Genomic DNA, 22,499 nt, shown 5'->3' on the forward strand with positions numbered 1-22,499 from the left:
TCTCCCCTTTCAAATAAATAAATAAAATCTTAAAAAAAAAAAAAAAGATCCCAGAAGCCTGACAAACACCAGCTAGGCAGCCAGAGCCTGTCTCCAAGGCAAGTGTCCCACCTCCCTTCTGCTACCTACTCACCCCTCCCCACCTGACCGCCCCGGCCTTCCTCATGTTTTCTTCCCTCTGTCTTTCTCTGACTTTCCCCCCAACCTTGCCTCCTTTTAGCACTCACTTTTCCAAAGCCTGCCACCCAGGGTTAGCGATTAGACTTTCAGAAAGTCTAATTAAATAGTCTTCTATTACATATTTTTTTTCAAAACCAAAATCTGACTAAAGTAAAAGGTTTTAATTTTTTTAAGATTTAGTTATTTTAGAGAGAGAGTGCGTGCATGGGTGAGTCGGGGGAGGGGCAGAGGGAGAAGGAGAATCTCCTGCAGACTCCCTGCTGAGTGCGGAGCCCAACATGGGGCTTGATCCCACACCCCCAAGATCATGACCTGAGCCAAAACTAAGAGTCGAAAGCTCAACCAACTGAGCCACCCAGGCGCCCCATAAATTAAAAGGTTTTTTTTTTAATATGTGTGGGCTCTTACTTGCTTAATATTTCCTGTGCCTCACTTGTCCTAATAGGAAAAAAATTAATTCCTGCCCCTGAACTCTGGTGACTAGCCTTCCTGACTCTCAGGACAGCCCCAGTGTAGACCTCTCTCTTCTGCATGGGGAAGAGTCCTGGACGCCCTGCCCTGTTCCGTGTTCCTGTGGATTTTCAACAGCTATAGAGTGGGGGACTAGGGGGGAAACGGATGCAGGCAGAGTAATTCAGGTAATCCTCCTTTCCTCCTCTCCAAGAATGACTCCATCTGAAATGAGGGAGCTTTCATGTAAACTCTGAGCCAAAGAATGGAGTAGCAGGGAGGCAATTAGCTGCAGGGACTGAGCTCCGGAGAAGGTGAGGGGGGGACTTATGCCAACCAGCAGCCTGCCAACATGAGCTCCCCCCCCCCCCCTGGTGCTGTGCCAGCCAATGAAAGAAGAAAACGCTTCTCTTTCTTCTGTCTCTCCTTTCCTTCCTTCTTCCTTCCTTTCTTCCTTTCCTCCCTCCACCCCCACATCTGTCCAGCAACTCTTTCTTTTTTCTGCAGGAGACTCTTGTGAATGCCCATAGATATATCTGAAGAAGCCAGGAGGCCTAATATTTCAACTAGTGTCTTTTCTCACATGCCTTGGGCTAAGACTGTGGGCCCAGGGCTGCCGCGTGGTACAACCCCACAGGGCAAGTTCATACAGTCACTTCACATGAATGGCACCCCCTGGAACTGTGTCGTATACAACCTGTGCAGCCATACATGGCAGCCTTGGTGGCCACCCTTTTCTTCCTTTGCCTGATGAGGGGGTCTGACAAGTTAAGGAAGACGTCCCTGCTCCTGTATTTCTGCCCAGCCTCAGAGTGAATCAAGCCTGTAGCTGTGTTCTTGTGGCCAAATCCCTCCAACCTGGTAACCCTCGAGACCTTGAAACATGCTTCTGGCCATCTCGGGCCAGGGTTGGAAATGGGGCAGGAATGCAGTAGAAATAGACTTAGGTCCCTCCGGGAGCCAGAGACAGCCTGTGGCTATCTGAGGCATTAAAGACAGACAGACTAAAGATTCCAAGTTTTGAACTCCATGAAAATCTAAGAACTCTACAAAGTTCTCTAAGTTATGAATTCTATGGGGGGGGGTCTTAATAAGTTACTGATGATGCCAGCACAGCAGGGGTGATGACAGTGGCCATAGCAGGAGCTCAGGGGCCAGCCTGGGGCTACCCCAAAGGAAACCTCTCATTGCTGAGCCAAGATAGGGCTGGTGGTCTATGATGGGCAGCAATGGTGAGGAAGCAGGAGGGAACCAAACTGTTCCCCGTCCCCAAGCCAGCCAAAAGCACTGGCCCTTCTGAGGCCTGGCTCCTTTAGCCCTCCTGCTCATGTCCAGCTGGAGGCCCCAGGCCAGGCCAAGCTGGGAGCACAGACTGGGATCTACCTTCCTCCCAGCTGGGAGCCAGAATGAGGGTTTTCTTCCCAGAGTCAGAAGCCTCACCAGGCTTCCTCTAATAGGTGTCCCTGACTGAAAGAGCGATTGTGACTTTGGTCCTAGAGAGGATGGAGGGGGAAGGCTGCAGCCCGAGGGAGCACTCTGGAGGAGAGGGCAGTAGAAGCAAGGGTTCAAGAGAGTATGGCATCCGGGCCACTGAAGGGCCCCAGGCAGCTCCACACTGTGTGGGATGGGGGTGGGGAGAAGGAGGCTGCAGATGCCCACAGCCTGTGGGACCCCAGATCACACCTAGTCAGAGTGGATCTCCTCTCCACAGACTTCAAATCTGTGCGTGCTAGAGATGCTCCTGCTGTTCGGAGGATCCCACCTTGGTCAGGGGAGATGGAAGACAGGGAGAGAGAGGGGCAGACTGCCCAGACCACAGCATGTGTCTGCGAAAGAGGCAGGAACCCAGGCCTCTGAGTTCCCAGCCGGGCGCCCTCCACCATGGCCCATCCCTGGCCAAGACAGGTGCTCGGCTGCCCCACCCTCACTAGGAACACGCACACACTTCCTCTGCTCCCTGATAAGCAAATGCACCCTCCCGACACACCCATGGAGCCTCTGGGAACGGCCGCCTATTTGCAGGAGGTGGCAGCTGTGTACGTGAGGAGAGAGCGTGGCCTGAGTTTAAAGAGTGAAGCATTAGTCATTAACACAGAGACAGGAGCACACCCAGCGGCGGGAGCCCCACCAGGATGGGGGGGTACCATCCCCATAGCCTTCAGGAGGCTAAGCAGTGAGAGGGACAGGGGAGGCCAGAGGCGAAGGAGAGTCAGCAGGCTGAAGGACGGAGTTAGTGAATGAACTGGCAGCCCCGGAAGTCCCCCCTTATTCACGATCACACTGAGCACTGTATCCAGGACCCCAGCCATTTGCAAAAGTGTGGATTAGATGGAGGCCTCTTTACTTTTGGTCTCAGCTTAAGGAGAGGAACCTGTGCCTCAGCTCTCACAGCTCCCAGTCTGGTGAGGTCTGAAGACCTGGGCCCTCTAAGGTCCTTCTGCGTTTGGGACAGGCCCTGGGGCTAGACTGTTGCCTGATCCCCTCTACACTCCAACGTAAAATGAGCACTGCTCACCTCTGCCCCCCATCCCCAAGAGCCCCAGAGAGACTTACTGCCCCATCATTTCCCAGAAACACCTACGAGAAGGTCACAGTCCCAAAGCCAAGATGCCATTATGCAGGAGCTTTCTGGGGCCTGGAGGGCCTAAAGCAGGTCCCTGTAACATGGGAGGCAGGAGCCCCTCAGCGTCTACCACTCCGCTCTCTCAAACCCTGGTTTGGAGCCATGTCACTCCCCTCTCTCACGGTCTTCCCACTCCAGCCTGGTCAGCCTCCGGCCCTGTCCCCAGCCTGCCGCTGCTGCAGAGCCAGCCGGAGGGCCTGCCTCACGGTCTCTGCGTTGTTCAGAACATTGTAGCGACTCAGAGCCACCAGCCGCTCAAACTCCTCAGGCTCATAGGTGAAGTTCATCATGCCATAGGGCGTGTCTGACCCGTTGACGGCAAAGTCCCCACGGGCCTTCTCCTCAGGTGTTTGTCGCTCCACACCTGTGGGTGGGAAGTGGAGATGAGGCCAAGCTGGGGGCACTCTGGGGCTAGGAGCTGCCAGCCCGGAAGCTCCCTGCCCCCTGCCCTAGGATATCTGGCCAGACCCACATTTCCTCTCTCTCAACCAGCAGGAGGAGTGGGGCCAGTGTGAGGGCTGAGGCCCTGGGAGCAAAGGGCAGCAGTGGCCAGCTGGGGCCTCCGGGAGGCACGCTTTGGTACGCTGTCCCGGAAGCCCACTCTCAGCACAGCGCCCCACCACCAGACCCCGGCCCAGCGCCTCCCCTCACCTGGTGCCAGGTGTGTGCGGAAGGTACGGTTGACAAGGGGGAAGTGCAGCACAATGGGTGAGCGGGGGTCCTTGGCCTCGGCGAACAGGTAGCACTCTCGGGGCTCCTCCAAGTCTTCAGGGAGCACCTCAATCCTTGGGAAGGGGATGCCTCGGTCCAGGCAGTACTTCTCTGTCATCTGTAAGACCTGGGCAGGGAGGCCAGCTTCTGACACTGCCTCCTACCCCCTACGCCCACACAGCCCCCCTGCTGGCTGAGTGACTACAGGCAGGTGACATTGCCTTTCTGAGCCCATTTCTTTATTTACAAAATAAAAACGGGAATAACTCTAGTGGGGTGGTTGTGCAGATTAATGATGATGATCCCCAGCGTTCTCACGGTCATTCCTCCCAGAACCACCCACTGCTTGCCTTCTCCGACCCCTCCCTGCTCCCTCTTAGGGGCTGATTTCAGTGTCACCAGGGGGAGACTGAATGATTACGGAAGGTCACATGGGAAGAGGCTTTATCCATCATCTAATCCCAGGCTCTCCTTAGACCCAGGAGGATAAGGAGGAGAAGAAAGCCAGCAGTGCAACCAGAACCCTCATCCAGAAGGTGGAACGTGTCCACTACCCCACAGGGCTTGAGGGAGCTGCCGCTGGAGACATCCCGGGGGGAGCTGATGTCTCTGTTGGTACCACAGTAACTAAGGGACACCAGACCCCAACACAGGTCTAGACAGAATGCTTTCAGAAACAGGCAGGGGCCAACACAGGAGCCTTCTCTTCACCAGGATGGAAGACTCCTGAGGACTGTCTTTGGCTTCTTCTCCCGACTCCCACTCCATCCCAGAGCCTCAGCAATCCCCCTCCTCCAGCTAGGGGGACAAGTGCCACTAAGGTCTTCACAAGGTACCCGCCCACAGGTTAGAACGCAGGTCCTGCATGAAGGCCAATCCCTAAATGCCCAGCCGGGCCGCCTCAACAGAGAACCTCAGTTCCTCCCCACCACCACCTTACCTCAAAAGGGGCCTCCAGGGAGTAGTCAAAGGACAGAATGAGGTCCACCGCTCTCTGGGGCAGCAGGTTCAGTGGGAACGGAGAGTTGATGGCAAAGCCCCCATCCACCAGGCACAGGCAGTCCCGCATGGGAGTGAGCTGGTTGGGGAAGGCGTCAGGGTGCGTAGCTGCAACAGGGACAGAAGCTCGCTCTTCTCTTCACCTTGGGAACGCCAAGATCTCTCTGTAGAGATCTCTCCTCCCCTGCTTCTGATGGCAACAGAGTCTCCCACCCCAGCCCCTGGCCCTGCCTCCCAGCAGACATCCCAGTCCTTCCCCCACAGCCCCCTGGGCAGCAGGAGCCCACAACCCAGCCCCAGGGGAAAAGGCAGCGCGGGCCCCAGTGAGTCAGAGGCGTAGGCAGCGGGGGACCCCCACCCAGAGCAGCACCCACCTTTCCAGGCCATGAACTCCCGGCCAGCTACATAGTCTTTGTGTAGGCAGAGGCCCCTGGTGAAATTAAAGTTCTCTGCAGAGGTAAAGCGGGAGGTGAATATGTCCAGCACAGCCTGGGAGAAGGGGCCCTGGGGGGTGAAGAGCCTGGTTCGCAGACGTGTGGGGTCATGCAGCTGGAGCTTCTGGCAGTCATCTAGGTGGGGGTGCGAGAGTGAAATACAGTGAGAAGTGGTGCCCCCCTTTGTCCAGTGGCCCTTATGGCTCAGGGAACCCCCTTTATCTCCTCCCCACATTCATCCCTCCTTCACCCCAGCTCCCAAGCCTCAGACCACTGCTTCCCAGAACCTCTTTTAAATGACCTTTTCTTTCAGGTTGCCTATATTTTGAAAGTTGCCTATGGCATTGTATTTATTAAGTGATCATTTATTTCCCCTTTTGAAAATTAAGTTGTACATACAATTTCCAATCAGAATTTCATCCAGAAAAAACCCACTGAGGAGTACTGCGTGCTGGGCACTGTGCCAGGCACGAGGGATGCGAAGGTGACTAGAGCCCGGTCCTGGCCCCCCAGGGCTCACAGCCTACTTAGGGGAGAGCCATATAAAGAGATCATAAATCGTAACAATGCCTCAGGATAAGGATAAGTGCTGTGGGACGTTGGTGGTAAGACCCTCGATCAGCCTGGAGGGATGGAGTAGGACAGAGAAGCCCCCAGACAAAATGATGTCTGAGCTGAATCTTAAGAGATGAGCAGACATTATCCAGGGAAGAAAGGTGGAAAAGGTATTCTGTGCAGCAGGAAGCTCGTAGGCCACTTAAGGAGCAGCCCTGAGAGGAGCCCCGAGGGCTGTGGACAGACAGCCACCAGATGCCCAGTGGTCCTAGACTGAGTTGACATAACGGGAACCAAAGCAGAGAATTCAAAGCTGTGGCCTTGTCATACAGCACTCACAACTCCCACTGGCTTTTCTGACATGGGCTTTTCCCCCAGCTCCCCAGGCACACTGTCGCCACAGGCCTCTGGGCAGCGGGAGGCCCTTAGCTAGAAGTCATTTCCTCAGGACTTCTCTGAACCCCGTGGGACAGCCAAGTCCTGCATCACCCCTTCCTTGTCCTTTGTGCCTCAGCCAGGGTGCTGGGGCTAGAAGGAGGGGTGCGGGGAGGTCAGCGTGTCCACCCTTACCTGTGATGTTTACCTTCCCTCTGTGCCCATCTAGGAAGCTGAGGCCCGAGCCAGCAGTCTTCAGGAAGATCTCATCCACGCTGGCTGCAAAGGCACTGCCCCACATACCTAAGAAGAAAGGCAAGGCCCTGGGTGCAGCCCATCTCAGGGCCTGGCCCGGCCCCTGCCCGGTCCCCAGCCCTCCAGCCCAGACTCACCCTGCAGGTAGCAGATCCGGGGCTCGGGCCGGGGCTGCAGCAGATGCCCCATGAAGAACTCAGAGCCAAAAAGCTCAGTGGGGACATAAGCCCCATACTTGGGGAAGCCGACTTCATGGGGGGTGAACTCGCACCACTCTGGGGGCCCAGAGTGAAGGGAATGTTAGCCAGAGCCTTCCACAAGGACCCCAGGGTTTCCCCTCCCACTTGAGTGCCGGGGCAGGAATCAGACTTGCCAAGAGCTGGAGGCAGCAAGCCCACCGTGCTCCAAGGCTCCCATGTGTACGTGACCAGTGCTGGCCTCTCACACCCTCCTACCAACCACTGCCTCCACTTGCTTCCCGGGTCCCCACACCCAGGCACCTGCAAAGTCCTCCCCGCTGATGTTGGTACGGACATTGATGCTGGCGTAGATCGGGTAAGGGTTCTGGCCCTGGCTGACAGCCTCCTGCTGGTCGGACAGCCTGGCGGGGTTTTCCTGGCAGGCAGGAAGGGAGGCACTTGGCTTTTGGGGAACTCCCTCCCCCCATCCCCATGGCCTGAGGCCTGATACCCTGTAGGGAATGGCGTGCCCACCAGAGACTGGGGCTGCCAAAGCCAGTGCTCTAGAGACAGCTCTCTAAGGCCAGGCTTTAGGCTGCAGCCCAGGTAAGGCCATCGTGAGTTTTGTGCGATTCCAGGGTCATTGGGAACTCTGCCCACTTTCCTGTTCAAGAATGCATATTAGAGCCCAAGGGAGTCAGTGACCTTTTTCAAAGGAAAAACTGAAAAAATCCAGCTTACTTTCTTTAAAAAATAAATCATTCAAAAATATGGTTTCTTTTCTTAGACATGAGAAATCACTTGTGATATACCTCCACCCCCCCGTGGGCCAGGCCCCCAGGGCTGAGACCCTCACTCAGCTCTGACTCCTCTCATCTCCCAGCTCGAGCCGGGCCTGCAGCTCTAGGAGCAGCAGGCAGCTTGGCCAGCAGGCCGGAGTGGCATTCGGCCTAGGCTGCAGGTTGGAACCCTTTGGAACACTTTCAAAAGCACACGTGTGCTAGTGCTGGAACCCAGACCAACCCTAACCAGTACCTCTGGAAGTGGGGCCCAGGCCTGGGTGTTTTTGAAAAGCCGTGCAGGTGATTCTAATATGCAGACAGACCCAAGAACTGCAGACCCACCCCTCCCTTCCCAGGGGTTAGGGGCCAGGAAAGAGGAAGCACAGTCAGCCCACCCAGGGGTCTCACCTCTTGTCCTCAGAGAGCTCAGACCTAAGGGACAGCTTTGCAAATGTTCCATCGTAGCCTAGCCACGAACGCAGAGTGTGTGCTGGTGGGGCAGGGGTGGAAAGGAGCCAGGTTTATTTATTATGTGCTCATCTCTTACCTCCTGGTAGAGGAAATATTCAATGAGGAGACCCCAGAGGTCGATGAGGGAAACACTGTGGCCGCTGCCTTCCAAGCTCCCCAGTTCCTGGGCGTAGTACTGCAGGCGCTCCGGGGACATCGCCCCCATCTTACTGCTGCAGACCCGAGCCTGGGCACGCTCAATGGGGCCCTGCAAGGCCACCTGGGACCAGGATGGGTCCTGGTAGAGGGTGGAGATGCACCTGGGCACAGAGGGTATTAGGGGCAGTGGGGCAGGAGGGCATAGCAAGGGGAGAGAGGGATGCAGATGTCTGCTGATGCCCCACCTCTCCGTGCCTTGTACCCCCTGCCCTGCCCCACCCACTCAAGGAGGCCTGGAAATGCAGTGCCTTCCTGCCCCTCCTAACCCCCTTGGTGGCAGGATCCCAGCACCCCTTCAGGGAATCCACTAGACCACCAGTCACACTCCTGCCCCTTCAGGGCTCTCCTTTACTCTGCCCCCTGCCCGCACTGCACGTACCAGGTAGACCCAGAGACCCCGCTCAGGTAGGTCACAGTGTCCAGGAGGCCGAGTTCCTGCAGCCCTGCCAGGCTGCCGTACAGGGAAGACATGGCTCGGGTTCCACCTCCGGAACCCAGCACAGCCACCACAGGCACCTGAGCACGACAATAATCGTAACAACACCGACCACCACTGTCGTTTACGTACTGTTGCTTGCAATGCTGACGCTGCGTTAAGAGCTGTATATGTCTTATCTCACTGAATCCTCACAGCAACCCAGTGGGATCCCCATTTTGCAGAGTAGGAACTGAGGCACAGGCAGGTTGGATAATGTGCCCACAGTCATACAGGTGGTAAGTGATGGGCTATGAACCCAAAGCGTCATGACTCTTAACCATCCCACCAGGAAAGTGTGTAACTGGAAGGTACGCTGGCTTTCACCCCAAACCATTGGAGCAGGGCTTCTCAGTCTTGGCACTGTTGATCATCTGGGACTGGCTAATTCTTTGTCGCGAGGGGCTGTCCTGTAAGTTGTAGGATGTTTAGCAGCATTCCAGACCTCTACCCAGGAGATGCCAGGAGCATCCCTCTCCCCCGCCCCTAGTGGTGATCCTAAAGCATGTCTCTAGACAGTGACAAATGTCCTCTGGGTGGGTGGGGGTGAAATGGCCCCCAGTTGAGAACCACTGGGCTACAGTGGCAAAGACCACCAAGTAGCCTGGACCTGCCTGACATGAGAGGTGCCCAGATATCTCTTCAGGATCAGAGGTGCCTGGTGGGATCAGACTAGCAGCTTTCTGGCTGCTCAGCTTTTCCATGAAGCTTTGCCCCCAGACTTGTGGTTCCCTTCCCTGCCCTTTCTTCTGTCTTGACAGAAACGCTCCTGGCCAGCGCTCAGCAAGGGCACTGTCCCTTGGGAGTGCTACAGGACACAGAGATCCTGGAAAGCCAGGTCTGTGCCCTCTTTACCCTCCCCCTATGGAGGGGAGAGCTGGTACAGAGCAGGCCAGACCAAAGGAACGGTCTGGGCTTGCTCACCCATCAGCCCCGGGAATTGGCTCCAACTCCTGAGTATGCTCCCCGCCAGGAGGAAGCCACCAACTCGTTCCTGATTCACCTTAGCTCTCTCCCTTGGTACCGCCTTCCTGCCTGCCTGCCTCCCGGCCGCAGGCTCCCATGGACCCTCCACTTCCAAATCCCTTTGTCTGTGCTTACAGACTGAATTGCACCCCGCCTCTGCAAATGCATATATTAAAGCCTTCGTGTGACTGACTACACATGAAGAAAGGGCCTACAAGGCGACTACAGATTATGTAAAGCCACAACAGTGGGGTTTTCTCTAATGGTACTGGAGTCCTTGTAAGAAGAGGAAGACAGAAGTTGCCCCTTACCTGTGCTTACGGACTGAATTGCACCCCGCCTCTGCAAATGCATATATTGAAGCCTTCGTGAAGAAAGGGCCTACAAGGCGACTACAGATTATGTAAAGCCACAACAGTGGGGTTTTCTCTAATGGTACTGGAGTCCTTGTAAGAAGAGGAAGACAGAAGTTGCCCCTTACCCCTCTGTACATGCTTGGAGGAAGCGCCACGTGAGGACACAGCAGGAAGATAGCTGTCTACACACCAGGAAGAGAAGCCTCATCAGGAACCAACCCTGATGCACCTTAATCTTGAACTTTCAGCTTCCAGGGGAGAAAATAAGTACTTGTTGTCTAAGCTGCCCAGTCTGGGTGTTCTGTTATGGCAGAACTGAACAGCAGCCTGAGGGGACTAATACACCTTGCTTGGCCAGGGCTGCTCATCCCTTGTTACATACAAGGTCCTGACTCTCCTGATTTTGCCTGTTGGCTCAGGTAAACAGGCCTGCCGCTTCCTCCTCCGTTCTCTGCCCTTCCTCAAGGCTTCCTGTCGCCTCTTGGCCACACAGTCCTCTCAAGAGAAGAGGCTGAATTTGGTCCTGGTGACCCTGGGGGCCACCTCCTCCATTTCATACCTGGCCACCGTCAGGAGCCTGGCTCAATCCCAGCACCTGCTGCAGGGCCTTAGACACGATCTGCTTCCTCTTGTCCAGAAACTCCTGTTCCCCGTCACACAAGCCAAAGCCAAGGCGCAGGTCAAGGTCTCCAGAGCTGTCTCAGATAGGGGTGGGGGTGGGGTGCTGGGTGACTGTTCACTGGAGGAGAGCCTCAGACCCAGCCCATTTTTCACAGGAGCAGACCCACATTCCGTGGAACCCCTTAGAAAGACCTCACCAGAACCAGACATGCCCTCTGCCACCCAGGCTGAGTTGAGGAGGCAGAAGAGCCCCGATGCTTCCAGCCTAGCCCAAGAGCCTTCCTCCTGAAGTCAGCCTTTCTCACCTCATTTCTGCCTTCATACTCAGAACCACCTCCTGGTCCTGAAAGAGACAAGAGCCCCAGCCCTGAGTGCCCTGAGTGGGGTTCTCCCACCTGTAGCCCAGAGCTCTATTTCATGGCTGAACTCCAGGCTGGCCTGATCTTGACCCCCTCCCTCTCAGGCCCCTTGACCTTCCTCTTAGCCCCCTCCCCCCCAGCCATCTTTTGGTAGTCACAGAGCAGGCAGGGGTCCCGCAGGCACCCAGAGGGAGCCTTACCTCCCCCAAGGCCACGAAACGCTGTTCCTCCTGGCCTAAGGCCAAAGAAGAGAGCAGGATGCCCCCCTCGCCCAGCTTGCTGGTCTGGGTCTCCAGTTCAGCACTTGGGCCACTCTGCAGAGAAGAAAACACCCTTTGTGACCCTTCATGGTGAAGGAACATGTACTTCCATGGTAGCCCTGGGACACCCCTCTAGGCTGGACTGATTCTCTCATCCACACCTTCCCACTCTATGGGCTCACTCACCTGCAGGACTGTGAGCTTCTCCCCCAGCTCCACATCCAGCCTGGAGCTGATCACTGGATTCACGTGAAAGATGAAGGTGGCTGGAAGGCCTCCCTCTTTGTGGGGTTGCAGGGGCAAGAGCTGTGGCTTCTCGTAGGCCCCGGGCACTGTCAGCCGAATATGCCTAGAGCCTGGGAGCAGAGGGCCCAGGTGAGGGGGGGAGAATGGGGGGGGGAGGGTGTGTGTGGCACATGATGGTAGCACCCTGAACAGCAACTCCCCTTTCTTTACCCTTAGAAATGCCAACTCATTGCCCCGCTCACTCTCTGGCTCTGTGCCCCATAGCAAAGACATCACGAAGGACCCTTGGGGTCCTATAACCTGTCCTGGTCAGAACTGGGAACCTGGGGGAGGTGGGAAACACACAAGGCCTAGGGAAGGGGGAAGGGGGAAGGGCAGGGAGGGAGAGCATTCCTTGCCCAGACTTTATGGGGCTGATGATTTTGAGATTATTATATTAAGTGTGTAAAATATAATTCTGTAACAATTATAATGTTATAATTATCACACATTATTAACATTAATTAGCAGTCTTCAACTGGTAGTCGCTCGCCCCATCTCTTGCCTCCATTCAAGCTCTGTGCTCATCACCTGGGGGAAGGTTTGTGGCCAGGGAGAAAACAAATAGGCAGCAAGTTGTCCTGTCCTTTATTTTCAAAGTGTAAGACCTTGCATGAACAGAGGGTGTGCAGAGGAGATGAGAGGAAGAAGTGGGTGGGTGGAGGCTTGGAGAAGCAGGGGAGAGCCAGCCCAAGCTAGAAAGAGGCGAAGAGGGAGGCTGGTGGGCCCACCCTGTTCCAAGCAGCTTTCTGGGGAGGAGGCAAAACCCCTGAGAGAAATGTGCATGATGCTCAGATAGAGGGGACCCCAGACAGCCTCACAAAAGAGCCCCAGACCCTAAACATGACTTGGGAGCAACAGAGAGTCCAGGATATGACAGATGCTTCAGGAACAGAGGTCCACATGGAATCTCTCGCCCAACACAGACTCCTTGGCCCTAAATGAGACCTGGAGACGTGACATGACCCCAGGTGGGTGGGAATTAGAGAAAATAAGGAAACTGATACTTCTTTCACACCGTGGTTTATGGCCGGAGATTGCTATGTGCTGTTCAGAGGCAGAAACAATAGGATCTGTGGTGGAGAGAGCAGACAGGCCCCCAAATGCCACAGACGTGGGTCTGGTCCTGGCTCTCCCACTTTCAGGCTGTGGGACTTTAAGCGAGTTTCTTGTTTGAGCCATGGTTTCATAAGTTAAGAGAATAATAGTTGTATTTTATGGGTTGTTATGAGAATTAAAGATAAAAGACATGCGAAATGCTGAACACAGTGCCTGGCTCCCATGAGTCCTGGAACGTTACGTGGACTCATCATGGGGGCTCAGACTCTCAGCATCAGAGAGGACCTTAGCTGTCCCACAGCCTCTGCTCTGCTTCTGCATCTGGACTCCCCCATCCTGAGTGGCCGCCCCCTCTCGCACACTACCTCAGTGGCCCTAGTTCTTCGCTCCTGGAATTCCCACGCTTTGCTGTGTGACTTCATTTCCTCCCACCGAGAGGCCAGCTGGATTGCCTGCCCTCCAACTTTAGGGTCAGCCTTGGGATGTGTCTCGGCTAGCAAAATGTCAGGTAGTGGCTGTGATGTGACTGAAGGCTTGAAAACCACCTGCTCATTTGGGCTCGCTCTCGTGCCTCTGCTGATAGCTTCAGAACACGACTGTTCACGGGTCATAGAAGGTGGATGAGGGACATATGGCACAAAGCCAGGTCCCTCCTGCCAAGCCCAGCTTAGATCAGCCAAGCACCAGCTGACCATCCGACGTGTGGGCTAAAGAAATGCTTCCTGTCGTCTGCCCCTGAGACTTAGGGTTGCTTTTTGCAGAGCAGTGGTTGGGTCGATACAACTGCTATGCTTGAACACTTCCAGGGACAGGAAATTCACTACTTTCAGAGGCAATCCGTGCCATCCTTCGTCTGATTTGAGCGGTAAAACCTTTAAGAACTGCCTGCCTTGGACTCATCTTCTAGAAATCAGCAGCCCCCAAACCCAGGAGAGAAGGCAAGACCCAAGGCCATAGACCAGACTCACCATACTCTCGAGGTGGAGCTGTGCCATCTTCCCCGAGGGTACCCTGGATTCTCAGACAGGGGTGAGCCTGAGGAAAGCAGAGGCTGCTGGGAGCTGACAGTTCACAGGGCTCTCCCTGCACAGGGCCCAGACCAGGGCGGAAGGAGGGGTATCTGGGGCAGGGCCCAGGTTAACAACTTTGCCAGGGCCTTTGCCTTGTGGGTGGGAATCTTTTGTAGCAGTCCCCCTCCCAGGACTCAGAAGAAGTGGCCCTGGTGGGAAAGGGGAAGGAGGAGAGGGGCTCTGATAGCAGTGTCTTCAGCAGTCCCAGCAGCCAGGGGTCCCAGTGCACAGGGTAGGAAGGAGGGCTTCTGAGTTTTCTGCTCTGACTTGAGGGAGCTTCTTGCCCCTGGTCCCTGGAGATGCCTCCCTAGCACACTTGCCCTCTCAGGAGGGTCTGAGTGTCCTTCAGAGGCAAGGGGGCATGATAGGCTCAATCATGGACTCTGCACTTCCCCCCTCCCAGCCCTGGACAGCCCCAAGCTTGCCTTCCCTACTCACCACCAGGACCCCGTTGGTGATGACTTCAGATGCGGGCACCTGGCTGCAAAAGATGAGGGGCTCATGGGACATTTGGCTCCCCTTGAGACAGCTGTTACTCTAATAATGTGATTAAAGCAGCTGGAAGAGCACGGGGAGCACAGCCAGGTTTGAGGATAGGCGCGGGCCTGTCGCCAACATTCAAATGGGTGTCTGGAGTAGGACATTCCCTCTCAGCCCAGGCCAGGCCAGGCCAGGGCAGAACCGGTGATTGACAGCTAGAGCTGTCCATGATTCTTGGTGTAACTGGGCATGGGCACCACCTGGACTTACCTGTTCTCTAGAAAAAATTCCACCTGCAGCTCTTGGGAATCCTACACGAGGGAAGCAAGGGAGCATTCATTTTCAAAGAGCTCTGAAGGCATCAGAGACCGTCCCTGCCGCCTACCCTGCTCAGCTCCAGGGACTAGAAGAGGGGACTGCTGTGGTGGCTTCTCACAGGCCCAGGAGGGGGAGCATCTTCATGAGGAGGTTCACGCGCTCCAGACTGTCTGCTGGGCCCTGTTCTAGACACCGAGGGTTTGGCAGTGGCCAAGACAGACAAAGTGCTCTGCCCTCAAGGAGCTCACACTTTGGCTCGACTCGGGGAAGAAATGTTTGAGGGGAAACCTTTGTAGGCTCAGTGGTGTAGGACAGAGGAGGGTCTGTCTTGGAGGCCTGGCCTGTGTTGACCAGGAGCCATCACCTCAGTGCCCTGTGCCAGACTTGCTCTCCTTGAGTTTGGTTCATTGCTGGCACAGGTGGGGTGGCTCACCTGGTGGTTGAGTAGGAAGGTATGCCTGTAGGGTTGGCCAGGCTGGAGGCTCCTCAGGTCAAACAGTAGCAGGGAGAGCTGGTCACTGTCCAGGACATCCTTATCATAGAGGGTGAGCTCCAGAACATTCTGGGAATGGCAGATGAGAGGTGGGAGCCTGAGGCAGGGCGGGAGGGCACAGAGCCCTCTCCCTCCACTGGAGGAGCTCTCTCCCTCCACTGCCCGGGACCCTTTGCTGGCCTCACTTTCACAGCACCGTGAATCTGGTAGTGGAAGGTCTCATCCCACTTGGGGTCACTGCAGTTGGCCACCATCCTTGTCCGGGTGGGGCTGGAGGACGCAGTGGGCAGGCACAGTTGCACATAGCAATCGGCTTTGGACACTGCAGGTGGGATGGGGGAGGGGGTCCTCAGCGTCTAGCTCTTTTGCTAGAAAGGTTCCCGGAAGAAGGCTGGGGCAGGGAGAAGGAAAGGAGCTGAGGGGGGAGAGGAGGCTGCCTGTGTGGGACAAGGAGATGGGGGGAGAGCCAATGTCCTTAACTCCATCTGGACCAGTTACACCTCCCATTCAACTGAATCCTGAAGTGGTCAGTTGAAAAGACCACATGGCTGCACAGACCGTTGAGTAATCCCCTGAAAGGGCCTAATTCAGGCAACCAAGTCCCCTTCCATGGTGAGCACTGGTGTGGAAAGCGGCTGGAGAACAGCCACGTTAGGCCTCACATGCTCATCCAGGCTGCCACTGCTCCACTTGCTAGACTCAAGGAGAAGTCCAAGGTCTGCACAGGTTTCCCCTCCAGCCCCTGCCTGCCTGCCCTGGAGCTCCCTCACCAGGGAGGAACTCCCTCCACAGTCAGCACCAGCCCCTCTGCCCCACTCCAAACACACACACACACACACACACACACACACACACACACACACACTCACTCACTCACTTCCAGCCAGCTCCTGCTGAGCTCTGAGGCACCAGGGAAAGGAAGGGGAGAAAGGGTGGAATTGGGGGTCACTCACGCAGATCTGTGCCCTGGATATTTCTGGCCCTCAGCACCTTCACCTGGAGGTCATAGTATGGGTGGGTTTCCCGCTGAAACAGTAAAACTCTGGAACTCAGTTCTGGGAAGCTGGGTAGGGGGCCTGATCTTCTTCCTGCAGTGGTGCCCAGTTCAGGCTTCCTCGTTCCCTCATAGAGCAGCAGGGGGCCCAGGGTCACTGAAGTTGCTGTGCCTGGGACCTCAGAGGCTTTCTGACACCGGGAGTTCAGCATTATCGGTGATGAGCCTGGACTTTGGAATCAGTCACGCTGGGTTCAAATCTAAGCTCCACCATGGATTAGCTGAATGGCCTTGGGCAAATTACTTGATTTCCCCATGCTTCATTTTCCCCATCTATAAACGGGGGTTTGCAATCCCATAGGGTTGTGGTGATTTTTAAATAAGTAGTTCTATGAAGTGCCTGGTATTAGTGCTTAATATATGTAGCCATTGTTACTAATTAACGGTTGTGATGCACTGCAAATGGGCAGCTCCCCCCACTTCCGTGCTGCTGTTAGCGCTTGGAAGCCTAAGTGAGAGCTGGAGTGCTGCACCTAGGAGATTAAAGATCAGAAGAGAAAGCCATGATCGACCCCACCCACCAGCTCACTGGCGAGGGCCACACCCCCTAGGAGGCGGCAGGTGAAGGGAAACCAGGTGTCACCCAGCTTGTACTGGTCTGATGAGTCCCTAAGGAGACAACAGCTTGGGCTCAAGAGAGGTAACAACAGACTGCACTCTCCTGGGAGTGAGGCTATCCCCTCAAAATCCCAGCAAGCACCTTCCTCCTTTACCCTTGGGGCACTCTACAGCCAAGTGGGGGCGTTCTGGGCAAAGCCAACAGCTGCAAGTATCACAGGACCTCACCCTCCATCCTAATTGGCAGGGAGGGGGCTTATTTCCAAAAGCCAAGGTCTTGGCCAACCTCTTTAATTTAAGCTCTGCCAGGCTGGCTAGAGCAAATTGGTTCCAGCGCAGATCAGAACCCAGTCCCGGCTGGCCTCAGTCTTCACGGGGCCCAGTGCTCCCAGGGCTCTTGCAGTCCACACTTCCCAGGGAAGACCAGGTACTTTACCCGCAATTGCCTCCACTGAAGTCCCCTCTTCTCTCTCTTGCGCAGCAGCACTGCCCCCAGGAGGGGCAGCCCCTTGCCTGCCAGCCACCTTGGCCCGAGCACCCGGTGCATGGCCAGGCAGCACGGTTCCCAGCTGGAAGCCCTGTCCGCTTTCCAGAGCCACCCTGCTCTCCTCCGGCTACACTACTGCTAGCTCAGGTCTGACAGGAAACGTTGAGGTGGGGAGGGTGGAGCTGGCCACTCTCCTGAGGACTCAGGGTTGGGTGGCCTGCTGGGGCCGGAGGTGGGGTTTGATGTGTTCCGGGAAGTGACTGGAGTCCAATTCCCTCATGCAGGAGACACTTCAGTCCTTCTCCAAGAGGATGAGGAACTGGTACTCTGGTTCCCAAACCCCAGCCTCTGGTTATCATCGGGCTGCTTATGGAAAATAGTTACCTGAGCCTCACCCTCTCGATGATTTGATTTCGTGGGCGTTGGTAGAACCCAGGTGTTCCTATTTCCAACAAGCCTTCTAGACAATGCTGACACGGCAGGTGCAGGGGATGGAAGGCAGGAAGTGCTGCATCAGGGCCTTGTCTCCTCCAGCTAGAAAAAAGTACTAAAACCATCTGCCCTTCAAGTCCCACCTTGCCCACAGCTCTTAAGCAGAAACATGGAAATCTCTGGTTCAGTTTTATCTGGACCCAAATGTGTTTCTCATCGCTTGTGACCTCCCTCATTTATTCATCAAACACTGACAGACTGCTGTGTACCAGACTTACACTAGGCCTTGCAACCAAGGGTGAGGAGGATCCATCCATATCCTGAGGAAATTCACGGCCTCCTGACGCTGTGTGGCTTTTGTCCGGGGCCCTCTTCCTGGATCGGTGCATATACCTGGATGGCCCAGGTAAACAGGGATACTGTCAGGTGGTATTAATAGGGACAGCTGAAAAGCAGGCCTGCCTGCTTAAGCTACTGGAGATAAGGCTTTTAGAGAGTCCTCTTTTGATCATCATAAGCCTTAGGCTACAGATGGTATGTGACCGTCTGTGGACAACAGCCGTCTGGATGGTGAGAAAGGCAGTTTCCAGAAGAAAGGCTCTCTGGAGCAGTGCTGTTGGGAGATAATTTCTGTTCTTCAGCCAACACTTAGTCATCTCCACTCTCCACCCCCAGGCCTGAGGTGGAGACTGAAGAAAGAAAAATCCAAAGAAAGAGGTGATTCAACTCCAAAATGAACCTATAGGCAAGTTTAGACTAGAACCTCCTAGAAAAGAAGGGGATGACTATCATTGGCCAGGCCCCAAGGGGAGGGCCTGTTTCTGCTTAATTTGGAACACAGAGCCAAGACCTGTGCTAGGGTCAGAGATGCCAGATTGCCCCCCCCACTGCTGGTGTCTACACAGTGTGTGGAGGATCCACTCCAGAGGGGCCTGAGTGGGGGCCCACAGAGCAGTCTGGCATCCCATGCTCTGGGCTGTACGACACCCTCTCCTGGAAGTCACATGACTTGTGCCTCAACAAAGAACTCTCAGGATGACCACAGATGGCTAAAGAGGAGGACACAGAAGGACCAAACTGCCCCTTTGGAGCTGGCCAAAATGGACCAACCTTTCTCCACTTCTCTAACATTCTTGGGCCCTTCAATCCCACCAGTTGCATACCTTCCATGACTCTCCCAGTCATTAGGAGCTGCAAGAAGAGGCATGAGGCCCTAATATGTGAAATGCAGGGGAAAGAATCGGGATTAGCTGGAGTTCCAGTGTGTCCAACAGAACTTGGTGAGGCTGGAAATGCTCTATACCCGCACTGTCTAGCCGTCAGCCCCCAGCCACACTAACTGTGGTGAATGGCACGGATCGAGACATACAGGACAGAGGTGTCCTACTGACTTTTTTTCTTTATCGTTAATTGGCTTATTCTTTTCAATTCTTAGCTAAATCATTATCTCCTCATCGTTATTTCCATCAAACTTCACAGGAAAGGGGGGGAAAAAGAGACTCAGATAGGCCGGTTTCTTACTCGATGTTTATTGTGAGAGATCCTCATGAATCATTACAGAGCTTTCATCTCTAGCCTTCTCCATACTTCCATAGGGGGCAAAGAGAGCCTAGGGAAGGAAGAATGGAGTTTGGGAAAACTGGGTCGTTTATGTATTCCAGAAGGAAGAAAACACACGTTCTTTATTGCTTCCAATGGATGTGCCACACGGGTTGTGGGAATGGAAGATACAGACACAGCAAGCTAGGAAGTCAGGGTTCGCAGGGCGGGGCGGGATTCTGCTGCACAGAGGGCTGGCCTGATGACTTTACTGCTGCTCCCAGGGGAAGCTCCTTCGAGCTGGGGCAAAGAGGTCCAAGGGCAGCCCTGCTTCCCGTGGGTTGGTATGGCCAGGAGGGACATGGCTCTTCCAAAGCGCTGCTCCGCCTTCCAAACCTGAGCAGAGTGCCTGTCTGCGTGCGTGATGCTGAGGGCACGCACTCTGCGCTTCAGAGCCTCCGTGGGCAGCGTGCCTGGGAGGAGCCTAGTCTACAACACCCACAAGTCAGCCTACAACACAGACCCCACATGGCGCAGTGCTGGGGTTTAAAAAGAACCACGGCCTGTCAAGGCCAGACTACTAAAACACTGTCAGGGCCGGGCACCGTTGCCCACCCTTCCCACTGTTAGAAACACAGCAGCATCAACACTGAGTCTGCAAGACCTCAGGGAGGACAGGATGCAGGACCGTTTTCCTCATGGGTCCTCGGCCTGCCATGCCAGACACTCCTCCTGTGGGCCTCCAGTGCCCCGGGGGGTGGGGGTGGGGGTCTCCCTGCCCCCTACAAGTGCTCCTGGGATCTGGCGGTGAGTTCCTTCATACACCCATGTGCTGCTGTCGCGACCACCTCCCGCAGTGCTCTTGGCTGTCCCTGGGCACCGCACAAGCATGCCCAACTCCCGTCCCTGTCAGCTCCTGATCCGATCGATGGGTCCTGTGTGTAGCAGAGACCACCTACCTACAACAGGCCGGCACAGTCCTCCAGCCCCTGCAAAACAAAGCTGCAGAAGGACGGCCAGGCTGACTGTGAGGTAAGCGGGCGATACCGGCGCAGAGAGAAAGGTGCCAAAGCACAAAGCACTTGGCTCACAGGGACCAAACCAGGTGACTCATGAGCAGGCGCCTCTGCCGATGTCTGCCTAAGAGCTCATCTACCCAGCGTAGGCCGTCCTCAGAACTGCCGTCACACTCGGCCCTGGGGACAGGGGATGATGCTCTCCTAAGCTTCTAGGCACAGAGCTCTCAGCCCAACATACCTGACAATAAGCTATCAGTGTATCCTGGAAAATGAGACTTCCTCTAGCTTCTCATTTTACCTTGTTTAAATATTGGGTATTCCCGGTGTGGGGAAAATGGGAGACAGAGCATGGGGGGAGCAGTGAAGGGAGAGAGAAAGGAAGAAAATCAATAGTGAGGACGAAACGGAGACTGAAACAGAACACGATGAGCGGGCAGAATCCAGGGGACAGGGGGCGTGGCGACTATGGAGAAATGACTGTCATCACCTAGAAAGCCAGGGCCGGCCCGCGTGGAGAGAGGCGCTCTAGGACGGCTCTCCTCCCAGGCTCCAGGCCACCGCGCGGGGGCTCTGCGCCAAGTCCTGCACGTGTCTAAATAGAAAACTCTGCATAAATGATCTCGGGGTTACGGACACTTGAGACACCTTCCTTGTTCAGCTGGTTGGTGTGCAAAGGCAGGACAATGCCCTTCCCCACCTCCTCCCGTCCAAATTCTCCAAAACTGCCTGTAACACAATGGTATATAAGGTGTAGCTAATCTCTTTTTTTCTATCAAAAAGCTGGTAACACCAGACCGCAAGTCTCCTCCTCCCATCCAAGCGGGTAGTAAATTCTCCAAAACTGCCTGTAACACAATGGTATATAAGGTGTAGCTAATCTCTTTTTTTCTATCAAAAAGCTGGTAACACCAGACCGCAAGTCTGATAAATTCAGAGATGTTCCAGGGCTCAAGGTAGCCAGAAGTGTCCAAATGGGGAGACACCTGGTGGTAGAAGCAGCCCCCCATTCCTAAGGCCGGTGCTCCTTCCCCCTCTGGGATAGCCGACTGTCCATCTGAAGAGTCCCCGGCATGCTGGGCTCAGGTGTCAGCTGGGTTTACCTCTTTGGAACAGAAGTAGTGCACGACCACTCCATTGGGGTATCTTGCAAATGCACTGTAGGAAAGGAAAACGACTCAGGAGAGAAGACCACTTCCTAGAAAAGGTGCCATCCCAGAAGCGACCCACCCTAACCACAAGGAAATCTAGAAGTACCAGCGGCCAAGAGAGTCAGCAGCCCCGCTTTCCCCTTCAGCTAACAGGCAGAAATCCTTTCTGAGCATGAGCCACATCAGAGCTGAGGCTGCACAGCTGTGGAGAAGGCTCACCTGTTTCCAATCTTCTTCTTACACACCATGCAGACCTTCTCCTCCGTGATGATGCACTTCACCTGCTGGTGTAAAATCCGCTCTTCCTGGACCTGCAAGAGGAGAGCGACTGGGACAGAAGCCCCAGAGTCCAGCACACAGAACCGAAGGCAGAGGCTGGTGCTGTCCCATCCCGCAGCCCCCACAGATGCCTCTAATGGAAAGTGTCAAGTTGGTTATGACATCAGTTTGAGCTACAATGTTAAAGGAACACAAAGCTCTGCTTTGTCTATGGGGAGTATGTGGTAACTGTCTCATACTAACAAGTTTTACGACCCCACCCTAGAGTCTGGAAGGTTCTTACTCTCAGAAATTCTGCATGGAGAAGGTTCTTGAGCACTTGATTGAACCGTTTTTTTTGGGCATTTTCTTCCAAGACCTTTTCCAGAAAGATGCGTATGTCGTTAATCTGAGTGTTTGCTGGTAGAAGGTTGATGGCCTAGGGACAGGAACAGAGATGGGAACAGGGTAAGGCAGATCAGGAGGGAGCCTGAGGAAAAGTCTGAAGCCACACAGTTCTCGAACCCCAGTCCCTCTCTCTATCCCCTCCTCTCATTCGGTGAGCCCCCAAGTCCTCCCATCTCCCCAGAAGTGCTCCTGACCTTGGTGGTGTCCAGCTTGCTGTGGTGCAGCTCGAGGACCTGCAGGGCAGCCTGGAGGTTGGCTTGTGGCTCCAGCAGTTCCAGCTTGATTGGTCCCAGGCAGTGAACACTGGGGGGCGACAGGTACATCCGGAGCAGGGACAGATACACCTGTCTCATACAAGTCACATACGTCAGGCTGGTGGTAAGCCTTCCAGAAACCCCCAGCATGACCACACCTAAAAACAAGACGGGTTGTTCTATAGTAAGAGCTGCCCTGGAGAATGTAAAATTCATCATTTTTCACATTTTAAAAGAGTTTGGTAAAGTCAGTCAACTGCAGATGTTTAAAATTAAGGACTGTTTTTCCTGAGAGAAAAAAATCAAATGCATTGTGTTTGTTAAGCATTGTGTTGTTGACAAAATGCTAACACTGCAAAATGACTCAAAAAGATCTCTCCCAGGAATC

At 54.8% G+C, this 22,499-nt stretch overlaps 2 protein-coding genes across 5 annotated transcripts in view; both read right to left on the reverse strand.

The window, feature by feature from the left end:
* Window positions 1-1,971: 1,971 nt before the first annotated feature.
* On the reverse strand, window positions 1,972-17,113 carry PLA2G4F (phospholipase A2 group IVF). Its single transcript, XM_008702314.2, has 20 exons — window positions 17,003-17,113; window positions 15,908-15,980; window positions 15,140-15,276; window positions 14,895-15,023; window positions 14,414-14,454; window positions 14,102-14,144; window positions 13,562-13,628; window positions 11,436-11,605; window positions 11,190-11,303; window positions 10,936-10,973; window positions 10,569-10,704; window positions 8,592-8,728; window positions 8,091-8,313; window positions 7,083-7,197; window positions 6,720-6,857; window positions 6,523-6,630; window positions 5,338-5,532; window positions 4,905-5,071; window positions 3,905-4,091; window positions 1,972-3,617 (listed from the first exon to the last, which is right to left on the reverse strand). Exons 1-20 carry the CDS (start codon window positions 17,111-17,113, stop codon window positions 3,397-3,399), a joined length of 2,550 nt encoding a protein of 849 aa, XP_008700536.2. The 3' UTR covers window positions 1,972-3,396.
* Window positions 17,114-20,906: 3,793 nt separating this feature from the next.
* VPS39 (VPS39 subunit of HOPS complex) overlaps window positions 20,907-22,499 on the reverse strand; it is a 42,381-nt gene continuing 40,788 nt past the window's right edge. For all 4 annotated transcript variants that reach the window (XM_040620494.1, XM_040620497.1, XM_040620495.1 and 1 more), the window contains 4 exons: window positions 22,052-22,201; window positions 21,754-21,888; window positions 21,411-21,502; window positions 20,907-21,198 (listed from right to left, as the gene is read on the reverse strand). In XM_040620494.1, coding sequence (XP_040476428.1) covers window positions 21,123-21,198; window positions 21,411-21,502; window positions 21,754-21,888; window positions 22,052-22,201 — 453 coding nt within the window. In that variant the 3' untranslated portion in view covers window positions 20,907-21,122. The remainder of the gene's footprint in view (window positions 21,199-21,410; window positions 21,503-21,753; window positions 21,889-22,051; window positions 22,202-22,499) is intronic.

This window comes from Ursus maritimus, unplaced genomic scaffold, assembly GCF_017311325.1.
Source record: "Ursus maritimus isolate PB19 unplaced genomic scaffold, ASM1731132v1 scaffold_35, whole genome shotgun sequence".
NCBI classification, from domain to species: domain Eukaryota; kingdom Metazoa; phylum Chordata; class Mammalia; order Carnivora; family Ursidae; genus Ursus; species Ursus maritimus.

Coding starts and splice junctions, on each gene's coding strand:
- PLA2G4F (XM_008702314.2), bottom strand. CDS start 17,113: ATGCACCGGGTGCTCGGGCCAAGGTGGCTGGCAGGCAAGGGGCTGCCC. Junction 8,314..8,591: donor GGGGTCTCTGGGTCTACCTG/GTACGTGCAGTG, acceptor CTCTGTGCCCAG/GTGCATCTCCACCCTCTACC. Junction 5,072..5,337: donor GGAGTTCATGGCCTGGAAAG/GTGGGTGCTGCT, acceptor TCCCTGTTGCAG/CTACGCACCCTGACGCCTTC.